This window comes from Melanerpes formicivorus, unplaced genomic scaffold (genome assembly GCF_026170545.1).
Source record: "Melanerpes formicivorus ecotype bairdi unplaced genomic scaffold, bMelFor1.0.p_v2 SCAF_81, whole genome shotgun sequence".
NCBI classification, from domain to species: Eukaryota; Metazoa; Chordata; class Aves; order Piciformes; family Picidae; genus Melanerpes; species Melanerpes formicivorus.
This window is the reverse complement of record NW_027142433.1, coordinates 357,331-378,492: the sequence shown is the minus strand read 5'-3', so window position 1 is coordinate 378,492 and position 21,162 is coordinate 357,331. Positions and strand designations below refer to the sequence as shown.

General features: G+C 55.7%; 2 protein-coding genes across 4 annotated transcripts; one reads left to right on the top strand and one right to left on the bottom strand.

Annotated features, from left to right (window-relative positions):
- Positions 1 to 1,878: 1,878 nt before the first annotated feature.
- VAMP4 (vesicle associated membrane protein 4) lies at positions 1,879 to 16,351 on the bottom strand. 2 transcript variants are annotated; one of them, XM_068164567.1, is made up of 8 exons: positions 16,246 to 16,351; positions 15,756 to 15,867; positions 13,760 to 13,806; positions 13,365 to 13,415; positions 4,365 to 4,465; positions 3,764 to 3,843; positions 3,549 to 3,600; positions 1,879 to 2,513 (listed from the first exon to the last, which is right to left on the bottom strand). In XM_068164567.1, exons 2-8 carry the CDS (start codon positions 15,819 to 15,821, stop codon positions 2,485 to 2,487), a joined length of 426 nt encoding a protein of 141 aa, XP_068020668.1. In that variant the 5' UTR covers positions 15,822 to 15,867; positions 16,246 to 16,351; the 3' UTR covers positions 1,879 to 2,484. The 2 variants fall into 2 exon arrangements, with proteins under 2 accessions (XP_068020668.1, XP_068020667.1); XM_068164566.1 differs by lacking the exon at positions 1,879 to 2,513 and adding an exon at positions 2,520 to 3,265.
- Positions 16,352 to 16,467: 116 nt separating this feature from the next.
- MYOC (myocilin) lies at positions 16,468 to 20,195 on the top strand. Of its 2 annotated transcripts, XM_068164528.1 has the most exons (3): positions 16,469 to 17,332; positions 17,876 to 17,989; positions 18,117 to 20,195. In XM_068164528.1, the coding sequence occupies exons 1-3, from the start codon at positions 16,834 to 16,836 to the stop codon at positions 18,899 to 18,901; spliced, it is 1,398 nt and encodes a 465-aa protein (XP_068020629.1). In that variant the 5' UTR covers positions 16,469 to 16,833; the 3' UTR covers positions 18,902 to 20,195. The 2 variants fall into 2 exon arrangements, with proteins under 2 accessions (XP_068020630.1, XP_068020629.1); XM_068164529.1 differs by lacking the exon at positions 17,876 to 17,989 and having other exon boundaries at positions 16,468 to 17,332.
- Positions 20,196 to 21,162: the final 967 nt, after the last annotated feature.

The window sequence follows — 21,162 nt, the reverse complement described above, 5'->3', positions numbered from 1 at the left end:
ACTGTAAAGTTACTGACCAGGACTGTTGATTTGCTGCTGTCTTTCATAGCCAGAGATGGTCCCCTGAGCTCTGTACTCAGGACAACCCCAGCATTTGTTGACCTAAACTTGATCAACTCATTCTGGCACTGAAGGCTTTGGCCACAGTAGCTTTCTCTGCCCTGCATCTCAAATCCAACTGTTTGCACCCCAACCTCCATGGAAGATGCTGCAAAAGCACACTGGCAAAGGTGTTGAGGAAAGCAGGAGTAGGCCTGGTCCAGTCCTGCTGGTACTGAAGCATGAGTCCCAGGCAGGCACAAGACACAGAGGGTCAGGGGCAGTAACCTTGCCACCTCATTTTCCATGGATCTAGGTCAACTAGAAAAGTTTGTGCCTGTTGGAAGCAGCACATTCCTGTCATGGTGGTAACAGTGGCACTTCGCAGGGTGGTACACCAGTGCCTGCACTGAAGGGAGTTTAACAGTATCTGGAAGCTCTCCCTGAGGACATGCTGCTAACTGAGGTCTGCCAAAGCAAGCAAGGACAGGACTCTGGAGGGCACAGCACCAAGCCCCAACTTTGGCAGCTGTAACAGTGCTTCAGCACAGTGGGGTTGCCATGAAGCCTTCATCCTACCAGCATCCATTTTCCAAGGGTCTCAGCCCAGCTTTAAAGCCAGCTAGCAAACTACTGCAAAACTAACTTCTGCTGCTCAGACCTGATGCCAGAAGGGATCTGAAATCCTGACATGCTGCTGCAGCACCAAGGTCCTTCTATAGTTGGCAGCAGCAAGGTGGGACTGGGAGAGAAAGGCAGATGTACTGACAGGACTCTCCAGCAGCAAGAGTATAGCGTTCCCTAGCAGGCAGGCCAGAGCAGGCTCAGCATGGGCCTTATGCAGGCTCAGTGCAATTAACCCTGTCCCTCATCATCCACCTTCTGTGTTATTTTGCCAGTGGAGAGTAGCCAAAGGTATAGGCAGGATGATTTTCGTCCCTTACACTGGCTTCATCATCTTAAAACCAGGTTACACTTCCAAGAGGAAAAACCCAGCTTGGCCTTCTAATTCCCACCTGGAGGGAGCAGGGCCAGCAGAGGGGAAAAGCCCTGTTTGCATTCCAGTTGGGCAAGAAGAGCTTGTAATCACATCCCACCCTCCAGCCTGCTGTGCTCAGCTTTAATCCCCTTCTCTGCATGGAGCCACAGAGTCACTCAGGTGGAAACTATCCTGGGGGCAGGTTTGGAAGAGGAGGGTGGAACATGGCACAGGGAATTCTCTGGGGCACCGTTTCCCCTCTCCATCATTACTTCAGACACACACTAAGCAGGACAATTCTCTCTCATCAGATCAGAGAGAGCAAAAAGAAGCAGGAGAGCCTGGTCTTGGCTCAGCTCAAGTCCCACACTCAGGGCTGGAAGGCACAAGAGTCCCAAAAATGAGAAGCAGATAGAAATGCCATCAGCACCCAAGACCAAGGATGAAGGCAGCTAAAATGCAACAACCTCACCCATGGATGTGGGAGCTCAGCTCCTGTTCAGTGAAGCACAGGGGCTCCTACACCTCCCCAAGCACTGCAGTGCATCTCTCTCGGCACAACCCCCAGCCCACTGGATTGCAAGGAAGTAAAAAGGGCTGACATGCAGGACCACAACCACCAGAGCCAGGGGAAGGGTTCTGAGTATGAGCTGGGCTTGTTTACCCTGGACTGGTTTCAGGAGAGTTGCTGTCCCCCTGCTGTGTCTCCTGTATCACTGGGCTGATAGCTGGGCTTTACACACACTTCTTTCTGGTGAAGAAAACACTGCAACAGCCCTTTCCCAGGGACTCCTGGCAGCAGAGAGCCCTGAATGACCTCCACTACATGATTAAGACATGCAGGAACTCCAGGTGTACAGTCAAAAATAGGTTTACTGGAATGTCTTTAGTTACAGCTGTAAGCAGCAATACTGAAAACACTGAGCCTGTGCATTCCCATGGCAGGACCAGAAAGTCTTCTGGACTGCAAAACCTAATTTTTTCATTATCTTTTTTTCAATAAGAGCAGACCACCCTTGTAAGGGTCTGTTCCCTGTAAGATAATGCTATGCTGCTCCTCTCCTTTGCTTGGAAAGGACAGAGTCCCTGCTGCATTCCACAGCAGGCAGCAGGGAACTGCTTAAATGGTATTATTATTATTAAATATTAGACCATATATACAGATAAACTGTAGTGGCAAGTAGCCAGCTCCAAACAAGAGACTCAAACCCCACACAGCAGGCAGTTTGGGAATGGAATCCTCTGTTATAAAAAAATTTCTGGCTGCAGGAGCAGGTACTCAACCAGAAAAACAAAAACAATAACCATTTGGCAGTTCTTAAAACACTTTCAGAACTGGCTACTTGCTGCTGCCTCCTGGCTTCTTGGAGCAAAACAACTTCAAGCTATATACAGACATCTCACTTAAATTACACAGCAGTCTGGTTATCCCAGTGCCAGCTCCACCAAAGCCTCCAGCTGCCCCATCAGGTGTGGTACTTCAAGACTATTGGTACTAGAAAAAACAAAGAAACAAGGTCTCAGCCATACACCTTCACAAGCAACACCATCCCCAGGCAGACATCTCCCCATTCTGTAATGAACGAACCCAGCAGGGGAGGGCAAGTGTGTTGCCAAGCCCATGCTAATGAAATCTGCTGCCTGCAGCTGCTAGACAACGTTTCCTGCCATCTGCATCTCCTTCCAGCTTCCCAAAACTAAACCAGATGGGATTTTCCATCAGTCTCTCTCTCTGCCAGCTCTGCCTCTCCTGCTGCAGGCTGTGTGTCAGCAGGACAACAGACCACGAGGAGTTTGCCAAAATAAATGAGAACAGTTACAGAGGTGCCCCCCAGCCACAGCTGGTGGGAGAAAAAACCCTCTGGAGCCAGTGGCACAGAAGAGCTGTGCTGGGCTGCCTAGAACCCTGGAGCACATCATTCTGCAGGCAGAGGCCTGAAGTACTCCTGCCTGGAAGAAGCACACTCTGGTCATTACCACCTGTGTGCTCAGAACAGCAGCAAAATCTCTACTCTGGGGAGCTCCAGACAGACCAGAAAGGGCAGATGGCAGGGAAAGTGATCAACAAGGCCACAACAGTTACCTCCTGAAAATTAAGCAGCCTGTGAGCTTCAGGGAGGAGCGTTTGCAGAGGGCAGACCCATTGCAAGATGGTTGATGTATGTGGAGAGGCCTTTGGGAGATATCGCTCTGGTCTGGAACTCTTCCATCTACTCCCACCAGCCTCAGGATCAGTCGGTGCCAACCCTGAATCAGTGCAATGCTATCAGGGCAGGGCAACGTTGGCTTTCTTTGGCCCCAGTCAGTAGGATTTGGTTTGAGCCTGCCCCTCTGTGTTTAAACCTTGCAGAACAGCAGCATGAAGTGGTATACAGGCACCATTTAGGACTCTTTAAGGCAGATTAGGGTCCAACAGGAGTGGCTCAGGTACTCTCCCCTGGGGACAACAGCACCACAGTGCTGCTCACAGTGTGGGGTGCCACAAGTCTTTCAATGCCAGACATGGCTGGGGTGATCTGGAGCTACTCACCAATGATCACAAGCAGGACAATGACTGCCACCAATGCTATGATTGCCTTCATCTGCAAGAGGAGCACAGAGGAGCATGACACAGGGTGTCACGGGTAGCTGCTTTGACCTTTGCCTTCCAGCCTTTTCAACTAGGAAGTAAAGCCCCTCCATTCCCTCCTAGGGAGGGCAGGTAGCCACCCTTCCACACAGCCAGCCCTGCCTGTTCCTGCTCACCTTGCAGCCTCGCCACCACATCTGTCTGCGCAGCTGCTTGGCTCTGTTGCTGAAGGCTGTGGCGTTGTCTGATAGACTTTCTGTGGAGGAAGGACAGGAGGCAATTCAGCGGCACCGGCAGGGCACCCGCGGAGCTCCAGGCAATAAACTCAGCGTCAGGGGAGGAGCCCCAACCACAGCGTGATTCACCAAAGCCGCAGCGGTGTGCCGCCCTGCGCCGCAGCACGCAGAGGCCTGCCGGTCCCTCTGAGCCCCCTTTGTGCCGGCTGTCCTCTGAGCACAGGGTCTGCCAGGCGTGCCAGCAGGGAGCTGCAGCTAGTGGCTGCTCAGACACAGACCAACCCACCTCTGCTTGAACGACCGACTGCAGCACAGCACCCAGCGCCCCCGAGCTGCTGCCCTGCACCCAGCAGCAGGAGGCTGAGGTGGGAAGAGGACAGTGTCGGCAGAAAAATCAGTTCTGCACCCAAGGCGGGACAAGTGCTCCCAGTAAGGACAGAAACACAAGCCCAGGTCTGTGATTCGGCACTTCCTGAGCTGGTGGAGCAGTGAAGAAGACAACCAGGGGAAGGAGGCAGCAGAGCTGCACTTAGTGTCACACCTGATTTATCCTGCAGGTCATCCAGCCGCTCGCCTCGTTCGATCACCTTTGTGATGTTCTCCTGCATAACATCAATGACTTCATCCACCTGGTTCTGGACACTAGAGCAGAGCAAAGGCAGTGTGAGGAGCAGGGGTGAGCACCACCAGCTATGCTGCAACATCAGCCCCCATCAGCTGCAGCTGCCCAGCCTGGTAGGAACAGAGAGCTTATGACAAAAATCAAAGAGAGCAGCAGTGAGGGACAGAGTGGAGGAAGGTTGGTGGGATGCCGAGAAAGCCACAGGGATGGCATCACCTGGGGTGGGTCTCTGGCAGTCCCAGGTAGGGTGAGAGAACACATGGGGCTCAAGGAGAGTGCTGGGGAGTCAGCAGAAGCATTAACATGCAAATGCCACCTGATTGCTGTCAGTGGGCAAAGGGCAGAGCTCACAAAGGGAAAAAAAAAATCATATAAAAGCTGCACCTTATCTTTTCCAGGTATCACAGAACCTTGCACTGCACCTTTGCAGTGGAGTGAAATCAAAGCAAGGTATGTTCCCCACTCCAGGAACAAAGCTGCTGAATGAAACCCCCTTTGCCAGGGGCATCAAACGGTCAGTAAAGAAATGGCTGATGTGAACGAAACCATCTATTATAAACCATCTCCTCACAGGTTATGCAACTCTGTGGGTAGTTGTTTCAGTGAACAGTAGCCTAAATCATACCCACAGGGTTATTATAAATGCATTTATTCACTCCACATTGGTAAGAGAGAAAAATTCTCCTGGTGGAAAAATACTGCTCCATTCTGGTGTGTACTTTGGAGCTAACACACTTTTACTTTCCTGAAGATAGAAATAAGACATTTCTTGGGGCCCTAGGGAGACAATACATTGCTCAAGACATACTGTTCCCAGAAAGCAAATGGCAACAGCAGCATCCTGGAGGCAATGCTACACACAGGGCAACAGAACAGAAATAGCTCCCAGGCCGCTCGCTCTGCCTAAGTCTCAGGTTTGACAGCTTAGGTTGCCTTGATTAAAATACATTTAAGCACTTGAAGCATATAAAAATGCATCCTGCACTTGCTAAATATAAGCACAAACAAGTTCTGGCTGCTCTCTATGTTACCAAAACCACACAGCTCCTATTGACAGCGTGGCACTGGTGTCCCCAGAGAGAAGGGTTGCTACCCCCTCATCTTTTGTGGGTGCCTGCTTAGGATCCATGCTATCCCACTCCCCAGATTATCCAGTCACATCACCTTCCTATCTGGACCCACACAAACCCTTCTCCTCCCCACTGCCATCTCACAGACGCAAGAGATCAATGCTGTTATTTGCCAAATCAGGCTTTTTACAGGAGCCCCAGGCTCAGCTGCACCACTTACAGTCATTATCTAGGACCTGTGCTCAGAGTACTTGGTACAACCAGGACAGCACATCCCCCACCACGGCCCAGGAAACCGAGGCAGTGAGAAAGGGCAATTTGCCTACTGCAAATCAATGGGGCCCTACAGAATGAGGACGAGGCCCTGTCCTAGCCACCATGCCTTTAATTCATTCATTCGAGACACGGGAGAAATGAGTCATTGTGAGCTTGTCTCCATAGCAGGTACGTGCCTCTCACGGAGCAGGCACTTGCACCGAGACACACACACAAGAAGCAGCTGCACCAAGCAAGAGTGGTCCCAGTGGAGAAGCAGAGGCCCTGCTCACATTTAGCATTCCAAAATGAGGCAAGGGAAGGCACTGAAAGAAAAGGCTTTCTTCTCCCCTAAAAGCTCTAGAAAGTGGTCCAGATCTTCGAACATGAAGGGGCTTCCCATCTTAGCACCTCAGGTCGGGCTCCCCGCACTGCAGCTCCTGGAGCTGCAACACCAGGCAACCCCTCTGAAGGCAGTTTCTGAGCCAGCAGCCCTTGCCTGGCACACGCTGGACTCCCGCAGTGCACGTGAACATTTGCTTCCTTTAGGATCCCGCAGGGAAGGAACCTGCTTCCCTGGGTCCCTGCATCACAGGGTACAGGGGAGTGGCGTCGCCGTGCACTCATCTGCGCCCTGTGGGGGCAGCTCCTGCCTTCCGTGCTGAGGGCAGCTGCCTGCTAGGAGTTTATCTGGAGGAAAGAGGCACAGATAATCCCCAGTGTCTCTCGGCAGGAATGTGCCCCATGCTCACAGGCCTCTTCTGATCCATTTGTTTCCCAAGTTAGGAGGCGAGCAGCAGAGCCACCACCATGGGGAAGGTGCAGAACGTGGCACTGAGGACTCAGGCAGACACTGCCTGGGCACAGGTGGAAGTACCCTGTGGAACAAAATGTCCACCCCAGGCAGGACATGCGTGGTCCTGTGGCCCCTCCTTGGGGCAGTAGGTGAGGAAGAGTCATGCTCTGCCACGGGGCCTTCCTCACCTCAGCACAGCAGACAAGTCCCAGCTCAGAGATGCCAACAACACGGCTATGGCTTGGGGCAAGAGAGGAAAAGCAGAGACATCTGCTGTCCCACTGGAGCCAGCTTGGCAAAACTCAGGCCTCAGACAGCAGTTGCACAGGCAGAAGGCCATTTGCAGTATGTAAATGTTTCTGTAATCGTTTGCTGGCTTCAAAACAAAGAGATTTCTTCCCACAACAGATTTGTAACCAAGTTATCTTGTAACGACTAAGGAGCAGGAGCACGCAAGGCTACGACGTATCTAGGAACGTGCAGCATAATGCAAGCCTTCCACGGCCCCACCAGCACAGGCCAGAGCCTGGACATGCTGCTGCACCCCCAGGGCACCTTCAAGAGCTTAAGGCAGAGCAGGCAGGTGTGCAACTTCAGGCAGCTCTAGTGTGTACCAGCACACCAGCACAGACCCAACCTGCTCAAGCATCTCACCTGAGCTGCTGGCAAGACGTGGCACACCTTTGCTGCCTGCCCATAGCCTGGGCCTGCTGTGCTCCAGCCCCAAGAGAACATCTCACAGATGGGGAATGGAAACAGAGATAAACCAAGGCTTAAACTCTTGCATGTGTTGAGGTGCCTAACTCCCATGGAACGCAGACACATTTGAGCACCCCAACACTTTTTGGTATCTGATGCAACAGAAAAACCTGGGGGGAGGGAAAAATGCCTCACCAGGATGGGGTGAAAGATGCTCAGTCTACACATGAGCCAGCAGCTTCAAAATTTCCCCCGGTTTCACATGCTGGAGGCTGCAAACTCAAGTTGCAATGAGAAGAGGATATCTTCTCATTTATGTAGCAAGAGAGAATGAATCTTCCAGTGCAAAGTGTTTTTCCTGCTAGGGAGCTATTGGCTTTTGACACACACACACATCTCATCTGCTTCACCCCTGCCAGATTTCCAAGAGAAGAAATAAAGCAGAATAGATACCTGCCAGGAAAGGGAGCAAGGCAAAAGTATCAAATATATCTCCTGTGACTCTCCTCCTTACTAATTGCTGCAAACATGATGCTTTTACCAAGGACAGCAAGTGTACACTGGCAAAGCAACAAGAGACACAGCGGTGCTCAGCTAGGTTTAGACTCCTCTTAACCAACTTGTGCCTTCCTGGGCCCAGAGCAGGAGGAATAAGCCTTTCCATTTCAGCTGCACGGAGCCAGCTGCTGAAAAACTCCCTGGGCTGGCCAGGGTGTTGGGCTAGCAACAGTGCTGCATTCTTCAGAGGTTGTAAACAGGCCCTGCACAGACCATGGGATGTGCTGCTCAAGGCTGTTGCCTGTCTCCAAGCTGGCTGTTTACAGCCAGGACGACACACTTGGATTTTCCACCCCAGTGATATTAATAGTGCTGTGTATTTTGGTGCAAATTACACCCAAGCGCCCCTCGCTGTGGCAGTAACCCAGGGAAGAGGGAACAGGATGGGGAGCCAAGCCAGACAGACAGTGCCAGCACTCTACTCCCCAAGGCACAGCCCTCTGCAGAGGGGCTGCCCAGCAGACAGCCCTGCTCTCTTCAGGAACGGGGTATCAGCACTGGGTTTAGGTTGCTGCTTCCTCACAGCTGTGAGGAAGACAGCAGCCTAAGCCTCCTTGGAAAGATTATACCAAATAGGGCCCAACAACATGCTTTTGGTATCAAAGGAGTCCTGGACTATGGCTGGGGTCCACTGCACAACCAGACACTTGCAATGAGTGGTCAGGCCCTGGGAAGCTTCAAACCATCCCCCAAACCCTCCCCCTCCTTGGGACATAATGTGGGGCCCACAGCCAGACAGAGACACTGGGACCAAGCCCTGAGGCCAGGGGTGCTGGCCACCCTCAGCAGCAGCACCAGGGAATCACAGGGACCAAGACGTGGCTCCCCAGGAACCACAGCAGCATGCCAAGCCTCATCCTCACTGCAAGCAGAAGCCCACATTGAGCAGCACTGCTGCCTGCAAGCAGAAATGCCAGCAGCAAAAGCAGTCAAGCAGTGCATTAAAAGAGGGTGATGTTAATATTGGGTTTGAAAAGATGGCCTGTGATGAGAGGCTCCTATTCTGAAGACACCCAGGTGGACGATGAGCATTTCACCTTCCCTCAAAAAGGCACTAAGAGCTCTCACAACACACGCTGAGTTCTCATGAAGCTTGGAAGTGAAGGCAGAGAAGAGGCATCAGCTCTCTCTCCTTTACCTGCTCTTTCTAACTTTGGGGAAGTGGATAAAAGCCTGTTAAAAGCTACCTGTCAGGGTCAGGGAGGTCTCAGAGGGAGCCTAAGGGATCCCATGTTGCCACTTAATCAGCACAGGAGCATCCCTCCCAACTGAACAGCTATTGGGACAACAGAGCCTGAGCAAACACAGCATGGAGAGGTCTGCCATGAATCCTCCTGTCACTGTTACTGGCTCTAACTCCCCTCTTTTCCCTACAAGGTTTGCAGTGTTCCCCACCGCCTCTTTCTGCAGCTTTGCCAGCCTGGAGGGTCTCTGCTGCCAAACTCTCCACCCTGACCCAAGCCCTTTTGCTGGCAAGGACAACTAGTAAACGTTTCCAGCCTTGTCCCTCACATTCAACATGTTCTGCACTTCTGCTCCCATAATCCTATCACTTTTTCCTCCACCCAATCCTCTATCCAGTTTCCTTCTACACCTCTCTTCACACTTCATTCCTTCAGTCCCATACAGCTACAGTCACAGTATCACAGTATCACTTAGGTTGGAAAGGACCTTGAGGATCATCGAGTCCAACCTATCAACACAGACCCCATGCCTAGCCCATGGCACCAAGTGCCACGTCCAATCTCCCCTTGAACGCCTCCAGGGTCGATGACTCCACCACCTCCCTGGGCAACCCGTTCCAATGACGAACAACTCGCTCGGTGAAGAACTTCCTCCTCACCTCGAGTCTGAACCTCCCCTGGCGCAGCTTGAGACTGTGTCCCCTTGTTCTGGTGCTGGGTGCCTGGGAGAAGAGGCCAACCCCTTCCTGGCTACAACCACCCTTCAGGGAGTTGTAGAGGGCAATGAGGTCACTCCTGAGCCTCCTCTTCTCCAGGCTAAGCAACCCCAGCTCCCTCAGCCTCTCCTCACAGGGCTGTGCTCAAGGCCTCTCCCCAGCCTTGTTGCCCTTCTCTGGACACCTTCAAGTGTTTCGATGTCCTTCTTAAACTGAGGGGCCCAGAACTGGACACAGGACTCGAGGTGCAGCCTAACCAAAGCAGAGTCCAGGGGCACTATGACCTCCCTGCTCCTGCTGGCCACACTGTTCCTAATGCAGGCCAGGATGCCATTGGCCCTCCTGGCCACCTGGGCACACTGCTGGCTCATATTCAGGTGGCTGTCGATCAGCACCCCCAGGTCCCTCTCTGTTTGGGAGCTCTCAGCCACTCCGACCCCAGCCTGTAGCTCTGCATGGGATTGCCGTAGCCAAAGTGCAGCCCCTGGCACTTGGACTTGTTGAAAGCCATCCCATTGGACTCTGCCCATCTGTCCAGTCGGTCGAGGTCCCTCTGCAGAGCCTTTCTACCCTCTAACTGACTAACATCTGCCCCCAACTTGGTGTCATCTGCAAACTTGCTGATGGCTGACTCGACCCCCTCATCCAGATCATCGATGAAGATGTTGAAGAGGACAGGGCCCAGCACTGATCCCTGGGGGACACCACTGGTGACTGGCCTCCAGCTGGATGTGGCACCGTTCACGACCACTCTCTGGGCCCAGCCCTCCAGCCAGTTCCTAACCCAGCACAGAGTGTAGTGGTCCAAGCCAGGGGCTGACAGCTTAGTCAGCAGTTTGCTGTGGGGGACGGTGTCAAAGGCCTTGCTGAAGTCCAGGCAGACCACATCCACAGGCCTCCCCACATCCACCAGGCAGTCACCTGATCATAGAAAGAGATCAGGTTGGAGAGGCAGGATCTGCCCTTCCTAAATCCACGCTGGCTGGACCTGAGCCCTTGGCCATCCTTCAGGTGCAGTTATTGCCGCCAGGATAATCTGCTCCATCACTTTCCCTGGCACTGAGGTCAGGCTGACCGGCCTGGAGTTTCCAGGTTCCTCCATCCAACCCTTCTTGTGGATGGGAACCACCTTGGCCAGCTTCCAGTCATCTGGGACCTCACCTGTGAGCCAGGACTGGAGGAAAATGATGGAGAGTGGCCTAGCTAGCACATCTGCCAGCTCTCTCAGCACCCTAGGATGGATCCCATCCGGTCCCATGGACTTGTGAGTGTCCAAGTGACTCAGCAGGTCCCGAACTAACTCCTCATGGATTTCCAGGGCACCACACTGCTCCCCGACCCCATCGCCCAGCTCCGGAGGCCACTCGTCCTGAACTCCTCCTGCCTTGCTGTTAAACATTGAGGCAAAGAAGGTGTTCAGGACCTCAGCTTTCTCCTCATCTTCAGTCACCGTGTTCCCCTCCAGGTCCACCAGGGAGTGCAGGTTCTTCCTGCCCTTCTTCTTATTGTTAATATAGTTGTAAAAGTGCTTTTTATTGTCTTTGACTGAGGTGTTCAGCTTCAGTTCCAGCTGGGCCTTAGCCTCCCTAATTTTATTCCTACATAATCTAACAGCTTCCTTGAACATACCTCGAGAAGCCTTCCCCTCCTTCCAAAGGTGACACAGCCTCTTCTTCCCCCTTAACTCCTCCAGGAGCTGCTTGCTCATCCAGGCTGGTCGCCTTCCCTGCCGGCTTGCCTTCCGGCACGTGGGAACCGCCAGTTCCTGTGCCTTCAAGAGCTCCTGTTTGAAGTAGGTCCAACCCTCCTGAACCCCTTGGTTCATGAGGGCTGGTACCCAGGGGACTTTGCAGACAACGTCCCCTGTCCTTCTAGTCCTTCTAGGGTTGCCCAACCATGCCTCTGCAATCCAAATTCCTCCTTAAAATGTCCTTCCCTTACAGTGTCTCAGCAGCAACCCAAGCTTCTTTCTCCTTTGCTGAAAGCAGAGCAAGCTGCATGGTTACAAGACCAGGCATCAATCCATGCAGCACAAGGGCTGGTTTGAGCAGTCCCAAGACAAGAAGTGAGGGCTGAATGATGCAAGTGCTTATAAAGCAAAGCAATGGACATTAATGAGAGCAGAAAATAGAGACTGGTTTGTAAGAGGTGCTCTAAAGACTGGACAGATGTAGCCACTCGCTGCCTCAAGTGACATATCCCATTCCAGGTCCACCAGCCAGGCAGCCCCTGGCAACGGGCAAGCCTTACACGTGCTGGCATTTGTCACATCAGACCTGTGAGCCTGCCAGCTCCCCAGTGAACTCTTTTTGGTTTTCTCCCCTTCACAGCTGTGGTGCTGTCCTCTACCTAAGCCCCCACTCCCTTCTGCCTGGCCAAGACAGCAGGAACAGAACTCCTATTTCCTCCCACTACACAGGGAAGGCAGAAGACACTCTGCAAATACTTTCTGGTAGGGGAGGATGAAGGATGTCACCCCCTCTCCATCTTTTTATGGAAGCAGGACCCCACTCATAAAACCAATTCTCATCCTTCTTATTCATGCCAGATAAGCCTGGCCCTGCCCTAGAAGAGAGGCTTTGTCCCCACTGACCTACTCTGAAGACCAGCGTGCCTCCACCAACATCACCCTCACACTCTGGAGGGAGCAGAAGGCCTCTGAAAAAGCAGTGACTGAGCATTGCCTCAGTAACTGCAATGCACTTTGCCCCTCAAGGTAAGGTGGCAAGTGGGCACAGAAGCAAGCACTGCCTGACGCTGTCGTTGGCCATGAGTCATCTCAGCGCTGCGCTGGCTTCTTCCTGGCATGAGAAAAATCCCTGCTCAGGAGCAACACTGAGTAGTGCCTGGCCACTGGTCCCCACACAGACCCCTCTTCTGGCTCTGCAGGGGTCAGCAAAGGAAACACTGCAATGCAAACGAGGGGCTGTGAATATCCACCCCCCTTTCCATGAGGTACCACATCACATCACTCATAGGAGGAGGCGGGACAAACTGGGGCCTAGAACCAGCATCACCCAGGAAGTGACTCGACGGGAGAAGGATCCAGAGCATTCACTCCTTCCTTCTTGCCCTCATACAGTCAGCAATCCTCCTCCAGCTGTAATAGCTTCCTGTTTTCCAGCTGCTCTGACCCCACTGAGTCACTGCTCATCTCCAGGTCACTTTTATCAGGCTTTTGTCTGGAGAAGAGGAGTCCAGAAGACCAGCTGTTGCCCAAAGCATGTTCCTGACCACTTGGGTCCTTGAAACGCTGAGGAGCAAGTTTACAGGATGAAGAAAAGAAGCAAGAAAACAAACAGCAACAGAAATGATGCTGGGAAAGGTTAAAATTCAGGGTTGATGCTCTGGAAAAAGCCTTACAAAAAACACACAACAGGTCAGCAGCAGCATACAGGAAGGGCCTCAGGAACTCCACCAAGCTACTGTGAAACAATCCTATCCCTTTAGCTCTATTAATGCACAGTTTGTTGACAGCTTGATTCAAATCTGAGATTTCCCTTATCTGGGCCATAGGGTAGGAAATATCAATGAAAGGCAAGCAAGCACCAGCCGTGTTCATATTCAGAACCACACAGAAATACTCAGTAAGGCAGCAGCAGGAGCTCACATCTCTGTGACACTGAGGAACAACAACTTACTGCCTGATCTTGTCATTTCTGGGTCCAAATCTTGGTCCAGAAGGCCCTCTCCTGCAAGCAGAGGAGAAAGCAATCAGGATGGAAGGCACAACAAAAAGCTGTTTTTAAACCAGACTTCAAAACATATGCAGGAGAGAATCAATGCCTTGAGGATGGAGGCTTGCTCTCATGCCTCCCAGCAGTCCCTCCCATGTCTCAGGGTACGTGAGACATCCCACCTTACAGAAGTCACACCTGGTGAGTCTGAATTCACACTCAATGCCAAGTCTCTGGGAGATCATCCCAAGCCCCCCTCTGTATGGCAGGGAGCAGCTCTTGGTACTCGACACCTCCAGCCTCAGAGCAGCAGGCAGTTAACACATTGCATTCCCTGCAGCAGCCATTCAGAAACTCACAAGAAAAAGTCTTCCTCTTCATCTGAATCCTCCTCCAACAGGTTCCTCTGAAAAACACAGAGCAGCTCATCAATGAGCAGCCACCCCTGCACACCTCCTTCCAGGCCTTAGGATGCAGCCAGCATCCTCCAGCTACAGGTTACGTGTAAGCCCTCCCTGGGGGAGGATCAGCCACAGTTCCTAGGTGTCTGGAGCCGTGCTGCTTCTCTCTGCTCGTGACCAAGGGCTAAGCTGGATGTCTCCGTGCCACTGCTATCATCCCTGTAGAGCACCGGCCTGCAGCTCCAGCCAGGGACAGCCATGCCTCTGCCACTGAGCCAAACTGGGTTTGTGTCAGTGGCCAGCTGCCTGCGCAGGCTCAGAGCCCCCTTCCAGGGACAAATTCGACTCCCTGCAACGCAGGAGAGGCCAAATGTGTCTGCAGAGCAGACTCCTGACTTGGAAAAATAGAATAGAATAGAATTAACCAGGTTGGAAGAGGCCTTTGAGATAATCGAGTCCAACCTATCATCCGACACCATCTAATCAACTAAACCATGGCACCAAGTGCCCCATCCAGTCTCTTAAAGCTGTAGACAGAGCCCCTGTGCAGGCCAGCTGTTGAAAAAAAGCCCTCTCTGCTCAAGGGATGACCCCCAGCACTGTGCTCTGTCAACAGCAGCTGCTCCAAACACGTCAGCATTGCCTGCAGCCACCCTGGGGTACCCCATCCGTGTGGGCATTCAGATCCACTCCTGACTTGAAGGACTTGGGTTTCTCCAGCTACGACAGCAGCAGGTGTAAGAAGGATAACTGCAAAGAAACACACTAGGCTGCAGGCATGGCACATCCAGGGGGGTCAGCTCTTCCAAACCCCCAACTTAGGCAAAGGCTATGACTGGGCTGGAAAGCAGAGTGGGCTGGTAGGTCCTCTGCTTTGTGCCAAAGGGCTCCTCACTACCCCCCATCAGGTGATCCGAGGGATGACTTTCAACAGCAACCCCATAACCTCACTTCAGCCTCAAAGTTGTGGATGCTAGTAGAGTTCATTCCTCATACCAGGGCAGCACAAATTTCCTAGTCAAGCTCAGGGCTTCCAGTAACACCTACTTAGGGTTAAAAACACTCAAGAAAGGGAAGTGGCACCTTAAATGGGTAGGCACGGAAGCACATCAGCAGCTGCTGTTTCCCTTGTGCATAAACTCAGGCTCCCACCTGTAAGCACAGTGCTCTTATTTTGAAGCTTACCTACATTTCCATCCTTGTCACATTTGCTCAACTTAAGCAAGCCAGGAGACCATGCAATCATTGCAGCCATCAGCTCCTCAAGGGATGAGCAAATTGCTCTGGGCAACAGAGGATCCTTCCTCTCCCTGACAGCTATCCTGAGCTGTCACAACACTTTGGACTGCAGCCTAAGCTTGGGTTTAGCAACAGTATGGTCCCAGGACAAACCTGGTCTGAAACAAGCAACTGTATCACTCTGACCCCTATTTCAAACCCTGAAATATCGGGAGACCTTGGTGACAGGAGAAAACTTCAGTGTGAAGCACAGAGTAACTTCACATGAGTCCTTCAGCTGCTGCATGGGGAGGAGAGCCCAGGCCAAGCTCTGTGCAGAGGCAGGAGACTGAAACACTCTGGGACCTCAGGGCCATAGAGGCAGCCAAAAGGAACTGGCACAGGGCCTCAAAACAGTCATATCTGCTGATGTGGGTTGTTTTAAAACACAGACCAGGCTTGCTGCACAGACAGTCCCCTCACTAACCAAGTATTGCTATCAACAGTGACTCTGTTGGGCTTCTGGGCCATGGCTGACAGCTTCAGCAAAGGGAGATGGAGCTTAGCCCACACCAGCCCGGCGGTGAATGGCACAAGAGACAATGCCAGCGGCCTTGGTGTCCCCAGAGCATCTTAATACTCACCGGCCCGCTACAGGCACCTACCCTGGGCACCCCTACGTCAGTAAGGGCTCGCTGCGGCCCCCGGCACCGGGGCTGGCCCCGCCGGCACTCACCCGCTCGCTCTTCACCGAGCCCGTCACCTCCTCGTCGTTCAGGTGCCGCTTGAATTTCGGAGGCATAGTCCCTGCCTGCGGGAGCCGCGGCTTCGTGCCCGGGAGGAAAAGCCTGCAGGGGAGGTGCAGGCAACGGCCGGCTCACCCCGGTGCTCGGAGCCTGAGCCGCGCGTCCCGCCTCGCCGGGGCCCGGGAGAACGGGGCGGAGTGCCCGGCGGGCCCCGCTGGCGGCCGGAGCCCCGCACCGGTACACTCGGAGGGGTGGGGCGAAGAAAAAGGGAGGAAGAACGAAACAGGCCCAGGACGGGGTCACGTAACGGCCCCAGAGAGGAGGGATGTCAGGAGAGGGGTGACGGTGGCGGCAGAGCTGCCGGTGCCCGGCGCCTGCGCTTTCGCCCGGCCTCGCCGTTCCCGTCCACCCCACTGGCAAACACTGCCGGTGCCCCCCACCCCTGCGGCGATACAGCCTTCCCCCCCGCAGCCCCCTTACCGGGCCGCGCCTCGGGCCGGGCCGGCGGGAAATGGCCGGGGCAGCAGCAGGGGCCGGGCAGCAGCAGGGGCCAGGCAGCTGCCTCATCGACCGCCTCGGCGCTCCGCCCGCCGCGCCGAGTGCCGAGCTGCCGATGCCGGGGGGCGGGGCCGGTCCCGGGGGGCGGGGCCGGTCCCGGGGGGCGGGAGCCGGGGCTCTGCCGGCTAGGGGCCGCCGCCGGAGCAAGGCGGCACGCCGCCTCGGGAGCGCGGGCGCTGGCAGCGCTCCCAGCTCGGCTCCCCGCTGCTGGCAGGGAAAGGCCGGCCGTCTCGGCCCCTGGCATCGCCCCTGGCAGACGGCCCCGGTAGCAAAGCCTCTAGCGGCGGCCGCGGGCTGCAGGGGGGGTGAGGGGTGTTGAGCCGGCTGCCACTGGGCTAAAGCCGCCGTCGCCGCAGGCATCTAGAAAGTTCCGGCTCGTCCGTCCCGTTCCCCCACCCCCTGCTGCCCCGACCCTCTCCCCGCCGTCCTCCTGCCCGTCCTATAAATGCGGGCGGCAGAGCCCGACGTGCGGCGGAGCGGAGGTGCCGAGGGCACGGCCGGTACGAGGTCATGCTGGGGGCTTTGCTGCTGTTCTGGGGGGGGCTGGCCCTGGGCTGCCGGGGTGAGAAGGCTTTTCTCCGGCGTGCCGATGACAGCACCGGCCGTTGCACCTACTCATTCTCGGTAGCCAGCCCCGTCGAGGCCGCCTGCCCTGATGCCGGTGGCGTGCTGGAGCTGCGGGCTGAGCTGGCTTCCCTTGCCGCCCGCCTGAGCCGGCTGGAGAGCTGGGAGCGGGGCATGGGGAGCTCGGGGCCGCGGGGAAAGGAGGCGGGGGACGCATGGGATCCCCAGCAAACAGCTTCAGCCTCTCGCCTGGAAGCTGCCTACAGCGAGTTGCTGCGGGCCAAGTCCCGGCTGGAGGAGGAGAAGGGGCGGCTGGAGAGGGAAAAAGAGGAGCTAGGCAGGCGGCTGGAGAGCAGCGCCCAGGAGATCACACGGCTGCGGGCCAACCGCTGCCTCCCCGGCGGGGAGGGGCCCGGTCGCGACCCACCGCGGGCGCCTGGCAAAGGTAAGTGCTGGGGCCACCGAGTCCCCGCCGCCGCATCCCTTCCAGGCGCTGTTTAAATCCCTTTGCTGGTCCCCACGTACTGCTGTTCCCGGCTCCTGGGGACCCGGGCGGGATGCTCACCTGCTGTAGGGATCGGCCCTACCCGGGTGTGTGGGGGGGTGGGGGTGTGAGGTGTCGCAACCCATTGCACTAAACCCCTCCTCATCCCTCACTCAGGGCTCGCCCTATCCCATCATTTGCCCCGCAGCAGAGGGGCCATGCGGGGAACCAAACTAATCTAGGGGGGGTTAGAGTTTCTTGCCAGCAAGTATTAAACCTCACACCGGGAGGGCACCAGCGTTAGCAGCTGCGGAGCGAGGTCCCCGTCAGCATGTCACGGATATGCCCGGACTCACTGAGATGGGGCACCGGGCTCCTGACCAAGGCATTGGCGCTTTGTGGGGCAATAATTTGGCGCGGAGCCCCCGATGGCGATGAAAGCAGGCACAGAGCTGAGTGGGGCTGGCTCAGCCCCTGTTCACGCTGCGCCTGGCCCTCCTGCAGCCCCCCGATGGGACCCGCAGCCCCTCGCCTACCAGGAGCTGCAGTCGGAGAGGACCGAGGTGCCTGTGTCCCGTCTCCTGGAGGAGACCGGCCGCCCGGGAGGCAAGGACTCAGGTACCGCCACCGGCACGGCCGGGCGGCTCCGTGCTCCGGCTCACGCACCCCGCGGGGCCCTGCGCGGGGCTAGCCGGGCCGTGCCGAGCTGTGACCTCCCTTTCTCTCCCCTCCTCGCCCCGAGCAGGCTGCGGCGAGCTGGTGTGGGTAGGGGACCCGATCGTCTTCGGCCGGGCAGAGTCCATCGCCGGCAAGTATGGCGTATGGATGAAGGACCCCGAGCCCGTGACCCCCTTCACCCGGGAGACCACCTGGCGCGTGGACGCGGTGGGCACGGAGGTCCGGCAGCTCTTCCAGTACGAGGCAGCCGAGCAACTGGCCCGCGGCTACCCCGACAAGGTGCACATCTTGCCGCGGCCCCTGGAGAGCACGGGGGCCGTCATCTACCGCGGGGGGTTCTTCTTCCAGCCCCGCCGCTCCCGAGCCGTGGCCCGCTACGACCTGCGGGAAGAGGCTGTCACGGCCGAGAGAGAGATCCCCGGCGCTGGCTACCACGGGCAGTACCCTTACGCCTGGGGCGGCTACACTGACATCGATCTGGCGGTGGACGAGACAGGGCTCTGGGTGATCTACAGCACCGAGAAGGCCAGAGGAGCCATCGTCCTCTCCAAGCTGAACCCCGAGACGCTGGACATCCAGCAGACCTGGGAGACCAACATCCGCAAGCGGGGGGTGGCCAACTCCTTTGTCATCTGTGGCACGCTCTACACCGTCAGCAGCTACTCGGCACCCAATGCCACTATTAACTTCGCTTACGACACAGCCACTGGTGCCAGCCGGGCCCTCAGCATCCCCTTCCAGAATCGCTTCCGCTACCTCAGCATGGTGGACTACAACCCCACCGAGCGGCAGCTCTTTGCCTGGGACAGCTTCAACATGGTCACCTACCCTGTGCGCCTCTCCCGTGCATGAGCTGGGGCTGGGGACATGCTGGCTCAGCCCCTGCCACTCCCATCCGTGCCTTGGCATTCCACTTTGCTCCTCAGCTCTCCCCAGCTTGGCCGGGAGTGCCCAGTGCACCACCGTAGGGCCACAAACATCCTCACGGGCGCCTCCATCAACATCCTGTCATGCTTGAGTGCAGCAGAGAGAGGTTAAGTGCTTCTCCAGAGCTTGGCCAAGCCAGTGCAACACCTCTCTATAGCTGCAGCATGGTTTGGATGTGCCATGGTGGTACCCAGCCCTATGCTGTGCCAGCATACCCTGGGGAGCACCCAGCATAGCTATCCTGAAGTTACAGTAGTGGCAGGGGGGTCAAGGTATAGCAAAGGCTGGACAGGGTTGGCAGTGGGAGCAAGGGGAAGGCTGTTTGAGAGGGACTCACCTGAAAATAAATGTTTTTCCTGGTTGCAAGCAGTGATCCCTGCTATGAGGCCATGGTTTGTGTTTGCAGGCTCCAGCTAAGCAGGAGCATCACTGCTGCCCCCCAGATCCTCCCCCAGCAGCAGCAGTTTTGGGGAGACCTCCCCAGTGCAGGCTGGCCTAGAGAAGAGCAGCCCTGCAGAGCCAAGCTCTCCTCCAGAGAGCCTTCAATCCCCTCTGCATCCCACATTGCTGGTGCCCTGTGGCAGCCCAGAGCTCAGCCCCCTCCATCATCTGACAGGAGAGAAAGCAGCAGGGAGTACAGACACTAATTGCACAGTCTTATCTGACTGGGGGGCGGGGGGAAAAGAAGCTAACAGAGCAGGGATGAGGAGTGCTGGTAGAGTATCCCACAGCTGAGCAGCCTCTGGGCATGCCCAGCCCCTCTCAGCCACATGCTTCAGCTTTCCAGGCCCTGCCCAGCCATACGATGTACAGCTACCAGGGCCAGGTCAGAGCACATCATTGTGGCTCTATTGTAGAAAGTTTACAGGAGGCTTTTCCTTCCCCTCCCTCCCTGGATTTTGGGGCAGATGGGGCAGCAGCAGCCCCGTCCCCCAGGGGATGCATGGGAACCTGGCACAATTAATGTTGCCCATCACCACCTTGCACCTTGTCTTTCTGAACTTGGGGTTTCCTGAGGGGTTTATGGGCTGGAGCCCCCCCTCAGGGCACTGACAGGCTGAGGGTGCTGAGGAAGAGAGGTGTGAAGCTTTGGCCAATAAAATGCCATATTTGGGAGGCAGCTGCTGGCATGATGAACCCAGGAGCACCTTTCTGTAGTGTGAAGAAGGGCTGTGACTTGCCCACAACATTGAATCAGAATTAAAGCTTCAGAACTCAAGTCCAGAGATTTGCCAAATGGGAAAGATTAAAGAGCTCCAGCTGACAGGGATGGGGCTTGGGCTGGCCAAGGCTGCAGGGCAGCACAGGCAGGGAGAGATTTGGGGATAGAGGCAGCCCTCCCTTACTGCCACAGCACAGGAGTGTTGGGCTGCTCAGCAAGAAGACAGCACTGCTGGGACCTGCCCGGAGTCAGCTCTGACCACTTCTAGAAGGGCAGGAGACAAGGGGGTGCTCGCTGCAGGCAGCACATACTCCACGGTGAGGGCAGTCCTGGTGAGTCTCGGGTGGGGGAAAACGGGAAAAGGGCCCTGCCAGACCACAGCAACAGGCTGGGGAGGGTGGGGGAATGGGACAGACCATAGGGGACTGACATGGGGGCATAGGGTGGGACCCTAGCACACTGAGGCAGAGGTTGAAAGGCCCTTTCTCACTCCTTGGCAGGACTGGCATGGGGCTGGGATGCTTACTAGGAGCGAAGGGGGACTTGATCTTTGAGGTAATTTCCAACCTTATTGATTCTATCATTCTAAGGTGTGTCCCCCAGTCAGTCATACACCCACGCAGCTGCCAACGTGCAGCCTGGCAAGCCCTCACCACCCCACTGTCCCTGTGCATGATGGTAGGATGAGGACACCTGAGGGGTGTAGAAGGACATGCGTCTGTGCTTCCCAGCTCTCACTATGGGGAGAGGACACTCACTGTGACTGAACACAGCTGCTGCAATAAACTACTGCTTCATCGTGGGCTATCCTGCTGCAAAAGTCTGTCGGGGAGGGGCAGCTGCCTGGGCCCTGGTGCAAGGAAACAAGGCTAAGTCCAGGGCAACAAAGCCGGGAGATGAAGGCAGCTACGGCGGTTGGCAGCAGCAGGCGGGGGCTGTCATGTACCCACCACAGCCGAGAGGAGGAAGGCAGGCAGCTGACCCAATCCATCCAAGGGTAGCTGGGCAAGCAGGCGCCTGCCCA